The following is a 9,200-nucleotide window of genomic DNA, read 5'->3' as shown; positions in this document are numbered from 1 at the left end:
CTAATCAGGCATTTGAATATGTGGACCTTAAGAAATTGAAGTTTCGACTATTTTCGCCATCTGAGCCTTTTTGAATATAACAAAAGTCTCAATCTATAGTTTTAGCTTAGAGGAAATTAAATAGTTTTATTTTTATTACACCATTGCGTTGTTACTAACTTCAAACGCCCAATCAATGAATCATTTAATATTTGGGGGAGGGGCTGGGTTACCCAGATAGGCTATGAATAAAAAACTGTTCATTCACAAATTAGTATATATATATATTTTGCTACAATATTCATCATAACAATGCAATGCCAGCAAAATAACTTTCACTCTTTTTCTTATATTTTCATTTTTATAATCATAAGTTTAATGTAATTTTTGGTACAGGCAGCAGAAGAAAGTGCCCAAAAAAATTGAGGTATTTCATCAGCGTCCATATTAACACCACTGGCCGTACCTAGATCAGAACACTCGACAGATTATTTTTTATATTCAAATTTGTCTTATAGATAATTTTGGACACAAATTGGACAAACTGGAGGGCACTGTTAACATTTTAAGACCATGACGAGGTCTAAATGTATTGGTAGTTATAGTCAATTCTTTTTAGTGAAGCAGATTTGCACAGACTCGCAGGGGTGCCCATTTAGCTCGGAAAAGTTTCCTGATGGCTGATTGGTTGGACAAGATGATTCTAATCAATCGGCGATCAGGAAACTTTTCCGAGCTAAAAGGGCACCGCTGCGAGTCAGTGCAAATGCGCCTCATTAAAACAAATTGAGTATAGATCACGAACAGTTAGACCATGATAAGATTTAAGAATATATAGATAGTCCTTAATCAGCTCTATATATATATATATATATATATATATATATATATATATATATATATATATATATATATATATATATATATATATAATCAGAGCATGAGCAAAGCTGGATATAATAAACTTTAGACGATTGAAAGGTTTAAAGGCCCGTCATGAATGGCAGGGGTCAGGGACAGTGACATTGCCCTATCGAGTAGGACAATGCCCTAGAGACTGACCACATATATGATCAGCACCCAAGACCCATCTCCACCCAAGCTAGGACCAAGGATGGCCAGGCAATGGCTGCTGATGACTCAGCAGATAGACCTATAGGCTCCCCAAAACCCCCCATCCTTAGCTCACAAGGATGGTGAGATTGCAGCGAACAAAGAAACTAACGAGTTTGAGCGGGACTCGAACCCCAGTCTGGCATTCACCAGTCAGGGACGTTACTATATCGGCCATATCTTAATGATAATATTAAGCATTTAAACATGAAATGTGAAAAATATGCTGTTACTTTTTTTTCTTTTTTTGCACTGTACATAGCTTTATAATATAATATATGATTTCTCTTGTAAGGATAAATATTACCCATATTCTATAACATACAAAAAACCCCTCATTTTGTCTAATCTGTGTATGCCTTAAAAGTAATCGAAATTTGAACAAGAAGATTAGCCACCTTTATTTCGCACAAAACTATTGATTGGTTCAAAATCTGGTATGAAACACTTTTGAAAAACTCTAATATTCGAAAGTAAACTTGAGATTAAAAATACATGGAGATCTCTTCATTGGTTATGGTAGTAGAGTAAAAGAGCCATGTATGTGCATTGGAATACAAAAGGTTTAATCCCCCATCTCACTATCTTTATCAAAATCTGCAAACTAACTAAAGAGAAGTAAAAAAATTAAGGAGTTTCTTTATCAATGACCTCATTATACAAGCGAACAATGACAGTAATGAAGGACACACTTATGAGACACCCATCGTTATAACACAGCACTAGAAAGTATAATGATAGTAGTCATTTTCAATGGCAGTCACAAAGGAGATCTAGATGTCGAGCGAAGGGTCCTTCCACTTTTATTTGTTTTCCTTTGCCTTTGTATAATTATGCATCAAATGAAATCTTTAATCTCTTAGCATCCGAAAAAACACATCTTATCATTTTATTTCAATCCACTGAAATACGTACCTTTTTTCTCCACAGACACCAAACACATGCCACCAAGTTTCACTAAATGAATCCTCTGAATTACCAATGATTCCTAAGAATTCATATCTCCCGTAAACATTAGATCTTGCGCTCTAAAATTTCACATATCTATGATTCATTGCAATAGACACAACAATAAAATTGCAGTGTTTTGTGAAAAAGTACAAAAGTTTTCACTTTCTGTAGAATTCCTCTCGTTAATCAGTCACAGTCTCCCAGTAAAACAAGGATTGTTTCAGATAAGTTTCTTACTGCTTAAATATTACCAACACTTATTTTGTGCCATCTACAGCCAGAGATGCATCTGTTAATTTGTGTTGTTTTGTGTTGATATTGAATGTAGGGATCAAATTAATTGAATGTTTGACACTCAGCAAATTCAAGATTTTTATATCTTCAGTAGAATTGCTGATCAAAAAGAGCAACACTCATTTTAGCGCACAATAAAAAGTATATAGAATTTAATTTGATAATGGTCTTCGGAAGGTTACACAGGTGTTTCGCGGTCGGGAAGCTTGTGCACTTCATTGATTACTCTATAGTTAACTACACTGGACAGCAGAGGGGATGATTCCTCACAGTCATTAGCTGTTGAGCAAACTTCTTGTTTACTACAGTATCTAAGACGCGGCGCCCGACTCTCATTGACGTCAGCACTCGAAGACGTGGTTGGTAACGCTTCGCTACTACCTGTGGCGCTTCTGAGACTTAGTGGTACGACATTTTGTGACCGCCATCTACTGGTATTGCTCCCACTACCGTTGCCTATTAGACTACTGCCACCACTGCCATTGGTTGAAATGGAAAAACGAGACCCTAGGAGAGACGTCGTCACGGGCATGGCACTAGAGGTACTGGCAGATCTCGTTGAAGCTGATCTGCTTGGTGTTAAGGGCAAATTCATTTTCAAGTCAATGCTAAATGGAATGATCTTACTGGAGTCTTTTTGGAGATCTAGATTAGAGGGCGTCGCAGTTCGGCAAGGGGAAGATGCTGGAATGTTCGAGAAATCCGCATCGAAGCGAGGCGATCGAGGTTGGACATCTGGTGGTGGTTCTCCCGTTGAATGGGCTATGATGTCCTGGTCGTCAGTCCCCTCGACAAGACTGGATGGACGTGACATCACTTCACTGATCGACGTTCTTCGACTAGCTGATAGACCGTCGTCATCACCAGAAGCCGGAGAGGCGGGAACCTCCAAACGGGCAATCGTATTAGTGGTAAAAGAGATTGAAGACCTCTTCTCAGATGAGGAAGGAGCCACTAAGGCACTGCTAAGGGAAGCGTGCTCCTTAATGCAGGGGCATGAATTGCGCTTGACTTCCAGATTCACCTTCCGAACGGTGCAGTCGTCAGAAGCTGGTGACTGAGGAGGCGGTGGGGAGGAGTCCCTCTCTTCTCTCACCTCTGCCACAACCCGGGTGGCCAGTTCTTCGGACATGGCAAACCGAAGACGCTTCGGAGACTCGAGACTTAATGTCCTTGGCAGAGATACTGGCATATTTTTACAAGATCTCAGGGACCCTCGGAGACCTCCCACACACCCATTCTTGGTTAGGCCAATAACTGGAATCCCTCTCTGACGACGGGACCACTCTCTGTGACGCTTGAGGTCTGGGTCTTCCCCTAAAAAATAAATAGATTTAGCATCTTCTTTGTAAGGATAGATTTTTATTTAATTCAATACAAGATGGGGACAATTATATATTAAGGCCAAAAGCTATCATGCATATGGCTACCTTATCAAAAGAACACTGGGATATACTTCATCTTCCTTTTTCTTTCTGATAATCTGCTTTATCTAAAAAAAAAAAAATATACATAAGAAAGATATTAATATTGCACAGACTTTGAGGTTGACTAAAATGAACAGCAAAAACTTACCAGTCAACCAATAGGTGGTCATTTCCCCTTTCCCTTTGACCTTGACCTTTCCTCGCTCCTCCAAGAAGTATCCTCCAACGTTAACCAGGATGTCTCGGAAAGTACAGGAGCAATGGATTCTCAATGCTGTAAGGACACAATAACACAAGTCAAAAGTAGGCATGGCAGTTCTATAAAGAAAAGTAACACAAGTTACTCATGGAATTCACAGCTCTGCAAAGAAAACATACCAAAGGTTAAACATGGAATTAATAGCGCACAAAGAAAAAATTCCATAATTTAAACATGGAATTCACAGCACTGCAAAGAAAACATACCACAAGTTAAACATGGAATTTATAGCGTTGCAAAGAAAACATTCCACAAGTTAAACATGGAATTTATAGCGTTGCAAAGAAAACATTCCACAAGTTAAACATGGAATTTATAGCGTTGCAAAAAAAACATTCCACAAGTTAAACATGGAATTTATAGCGTTGCAAAGAAAACATTCCACAAGTTAAACATGGAATTCACAGCACTGCAAAGAAAACATACTACAAGTTAAACATTGAATTCACAGCACTGCAAAGAAAACATACCACAAGTTAAACATGGAATTTATAGCGTTGTAAAGAAAACTTTTCACAAGTTAAACATGGAATTTATAGCGTTGCAAAGAAAACTTTTCACAAGTTGAACATGGAATTTATAGTGTCGCAAAGAAAACATTCCACAAGTTAAACATGGAATTCACAGCACTGCAAAGAAAACATATCACAAGTTGAATATGGAATTTATAGCATTGCAAAGAAAACATTCCACAAGTTAAACATGGAATTTATAGCATTGCAAAGAAAACATTCCACAAGTTAAACATGGAATTCACAGCACTGCAAAGAAAACATACCACAAGTTAAACATGGAATTCACAGCACTGCAAAGAAAACATACCACAAGTTAAACATGGAATTTATAGCGTTGCAAAGAAAACATACCACAAGTTAAACATGGAATTCACAGCACTGCAAAGAAAACATACCACAAGTTAAACATGGAATTCACAGCACTGCAAAGAAAACATACCACAAGTTAAACATGGAATTCACAGCACTGCAAAGAAAACATACCACAAGTTAAACATGGAATTCACAGCACTGCAAAGAAAACATATCACAAGTTAAACATGGAATTTATAGCGTTGCAAAGAAAACATTCCACAAGTTAAACATGGAATTTATAGCATTGCAAAGAAAACATTCCACAAGTTAAACATGGAATTCACAGCACTGCAAAGAAAACATACCACAAGTTAAACATGGAATTCACAGCACTGCAAAGAAAACATACCACAAGTTAAACATGGAATTCACAGCACTGCAAAGAAAACATACCACAAGTTAAACATGGAATTCACAGCACTGCAAAGAAAGCATACCACAAGTTAAACATGGAATTCACAGCACTGCAAAGAAAACATACCACAAGTTAAACATGGAATTCACAGCACTGCAAAGAAAACATACCACAAGTTAAACATGGAATTCACAGCGCTGCAAAGAAAACATACCACAAGTTAAACATGGAATTCACAGCGCTGCAAAGAAAACATACCACAAGTTAAACATGGAATTCACAGCGCTGCAAAGAAAACATACCACAAGTTAAACATGGAATTTACAGCGTTGCAAAGAAAACATACCACAAGTTAAACATGGAATTCACAGCACTGCAAAGAAAACATACCACAAGTTAAACATGGAATTCACAGCACTGCAAAGAAAACATACCACAAGTTAAACATGGAATTCACAGCACTGCAAAGAAAACATACCACAAGTTAAACATGGAATTTATAGCGTTGCAAAGAAAACATTCCACAAGTTAAACATGGAATTCACAGCACTGCAAAGAAAACATACCACAAGTTAAACATGGAATTCACAGCACTGCAAAGAAAACATACCACAAGTTAAACATGGAATTCACAGCACTGCAAAGAAAACATACCACAAGTTAAACATGGAATTTATAGCGTTGCAAAGAAAACATTCCACAAGTTAAACATGGAATTCACAGCACTGCAAAGAAAACATACCACAAGTTAAACATGGAATTCACAGCACTGCAAAGAAAACATACCACAAGTTAAACATGGAATTCACAGCACTGCAAAGAAAACATACCACAAGTTAAACATGGAATTTATAGCGTTGCAAAGAAAACATTCCACAAGTTAAACATGGAATTCACAGCACTGCAAAGAAAACATACCACAAGTTAAACATGGAATTCACAGCACTGCAAAGAAAACATACCACAAGTTAAACATGGAATTCACAGCACTGCAAAGAAAGCATACCACAAGTTAAACATGGAATTCACAGCACTGCAAAGAAAACATACCACAAGTTAAACATGGAATTCACAGCACTGCAAAGAAAACATACCACAAGTTAAACATGGAATTCACAGCACTGCAAAGAAAACATACCACAAGTTAAACATGGAATTCACAGCGCTGCAAAGAAAACATACCACAAGTTAAACATGGAATTCACAGCGCTGCAAAGAAAACATACCACAAGTTAAACATGGAATTCACAGCACTGCAAAGAAAACATACCACAAGTTAAACATGGAATTTATAGCGTTGCAAAGAAAACATTCCACAAGTTAAACATGGAATTCACAGCACTGCAAAGAAAACATACCACAAGTTAAACATGGAATTCACAGCACTGCAAAGAAAACATACCACAAGTTAAACATGGAATTCACAGCACTGCAAAGAAAGCATACCACAAGTTAAACATGGAATTCACAGCACTGCAAAGAAAACATACCACAAGTTAAACATGGAATTCACAGCACTGCAAAGAAAACATACCACAAGTTAAACATGGAATTCACAGCACTGCAAAGAAAACATACCACAAGTTAAACATGGAATTCACAGCGCTGCAAAGAAAACATACCACAAGTTAAACATGGAATTCACAGCGCTGCAAAGAAAACATACCACAAGTTAAACATGGAATTTACAGCGTTGCAAAGAAAACATACCACAAGTTAAACATGGAATTCACAGCACTGCAAAGAAAACATACCACAAGTTAAACATGGAATTCACAGCACTGCAAAGAAAACATACCACAAGTTAAACATGGAATTTATAGCGTTGCAAAGAAAACATTCCACAAGTTAAACATGGAATTCACAGCACTGCAAAGAAAACATACCACAAGTTAAACATGGAATTCACAGCACTGCAAAGAAAACATACCACAAGTTAAACATGGAATTCACAGCACTGCAAAGAAAACATACCACAAGTTAAACATGGAATTTATAGCGTTGCAAAGAAAACATTCCACAAGTTAAACATGGAATTCACAGCACTGCAAAGAAAACATACCACAAGTTAAACATGGAATTCACAGCACTGCAAAGAAAACATACCACAAGTTAAACATGGAATTCACAGCACTGCAAAGAAAACATACCACAAGTTAAACATGGAATTTATAGCGTTGCAAAGAAAACATTCCACAAGTTAAACATGGAATTCACAGCACTGCAAAGAAAACATACCACAAGTTAAACATGGAATTCACAGCACTGCAAAGAAAACATACCACAAGTTAAACATGGAATTCACAGCACTGCAAAGAAAACATACCACAAGTTAAACATGGAATTTATAGCGTTGCAAAGAAAACATTCCACAAGTTAAACATGGAATTCACAGCACTGCAAAGAAAACATACCACAAGTTAAACATGGAATTCACAGCACTGCAAAGAAAACATACCACAAGTTAAACATGGAATTCACAGCACTGCAAAGAAAACATACCACAAGTTAAACATGGAATTTATAGCGTTGCAAAGAAAACATTCCACAAGTTAAACATGGAATTCACAGCACTGCAAAGAAAACATACCACAAGTTAAACATGGAATTCACAGCACTGCAAAGAAAACATACCACAAGTTAAACATGGAATTCACAGCACTGCAAAGAAAACATACCACAAGTTAAACATGGAATTCACAGCACTGCAAAGAAAACATACCACAAGTTAAACATGGAATTTATAGCGTTGCAAAGAAAACATTCCACAAGTTAAACATGGAATTCACAGCACTGCAAAAAAAAAACATATAGTTTAAACATGGAATTCATATCGATGCAAAGAAAACATACAAGTTAAACATGGAATTCCTAGCACTGCTAGAATAACATACAATTCAAACATGGAATTCACACAGAGGCAAAGAAAACATAGCGTGAATTAAACACTGATTTCACTGCAAGGCAAAGAAAGCATTCAACAAGTTAAACATGCTGTATTCTTAGTCAGCCGTCATCATACATACAGGTAACTGCTATCATACATAACCCCACATTTTTTTGTAAATCTCCAGCAAAAGTTTCAGTGTATATATATATATATATATATATATATATATATATATATATATATATATGTGTGTGTGTGTGTGTATGTGTGTGTGTGTCTACTGTGTATATATACAATTATATATGTCTATGTATATATACAAACATATATATTTATATATATTGTAATAATAGAAGAGAGAGAGAGAGAGAGAGAGAGAGAGAGAGAGAGAGAGAGAGACTGTGCCTCCATTCCTTTAGACGTCAGGACAAAAGTGTAGGCGTTGTTGCTTTGTCGTGAAAGTCCCTTTTGTGATTGGTAGGCCATTAGACTCTTCCTTTCTTCCATTGAGAGAGAGAGAAAGATGGAGAACTTTAGTCAATTCTTTTCAGTGAGGCAGATTTGTACCGACTCACAGGGGGGCCCTTTTAGCTCGGAAAAGTGTCCTGATCGCTGATTGGTTGGACAAGATCATTCTAACCAATCAGATAGCAGGAAACTTTTCCGAGGTAAAAGGGCACCGCTGCGACTCAGTGGAAATACGCCTCATTAAAAAAAATGATTATATATTATTGACTGGGTCCTCTCACCTGGTCCCTGACCGAAGCGCTTGCTTTCCACCCTGTACCTTTAGGGTTGTGGGGGCTGATGTGGTAATGTCTCTGACTGGTGAACGCCAGACTGGGATTCGAGTCCCGCTCAAACTCGTTAGCCACTCTGGCCGCTGCAAGCTCACCATCCTTGCGAGCTAAGGATATGGTGTTTGAGGGAGCCTATAGGTCTATCTGCTGAGTCATCAGCAGCCATTGCCTGGCCCTCTTTGGTCCTAGCTTAGGTGGAGTGGGGGCTTGGGCGCTGATCATATGTATATGTGGTCAGTCTCTAGGGCTTGTTCTGCTAGATA

At 37.5% G+C, this 9,200-nt stretch overlaps 1 protein-coding gene across 1 annotated transcript in view; it reads right to left on the bottom strand.

Annotated features, from left to right (window-relative positions):
* Positions 1-919: 919 nt before the first annotated feature.
* The window catches only part of LOC137622741 (guanylate cyclase 32E-like), a 380,169-nt gene continuing 371,888 nt past the window's right edge, over positions 920-9,200 (bottom strand). Inside the window, exons 24-25 of the mRNA XM_068353334.1 lie at positions 3,913-4,038; positions 920-3,654 (exon numbers count right to left, since the gene is read on the bottom strand). Coding sequence (XP_068209435.1) covers positions 2,516-3,654; positions 3,913-4,038 — 1,265 coding nt within the window. The 3' untranslated portion in view covers positions 920-2,515. The remainder of the gene's footprint in view (positions 3,655-3,912; positions 4,039-9,200) is intronic.

This window comes from Palaemon carinicauda, chromosome 29 (genome assembly GCF_036898095.1).
Source record: "Palaemon carinicauda isolate YSFRI2023 chromosome 29, ASM3689809v2, whole genome shotgun sequence".
NCBI classification, from domain to species: domain Eukaryota; kingdom Metazoa; phylum Arthropoda; class Malacostraca; order Decapoda; family Palaemonidae; genus Palaemon; species Palaemon carinicauda.
The sequence above is the reverse complement of the archived record's forward strand: the minus strand, read 5'-3'. Positions and strand labels throughout refer to the sequence as shown.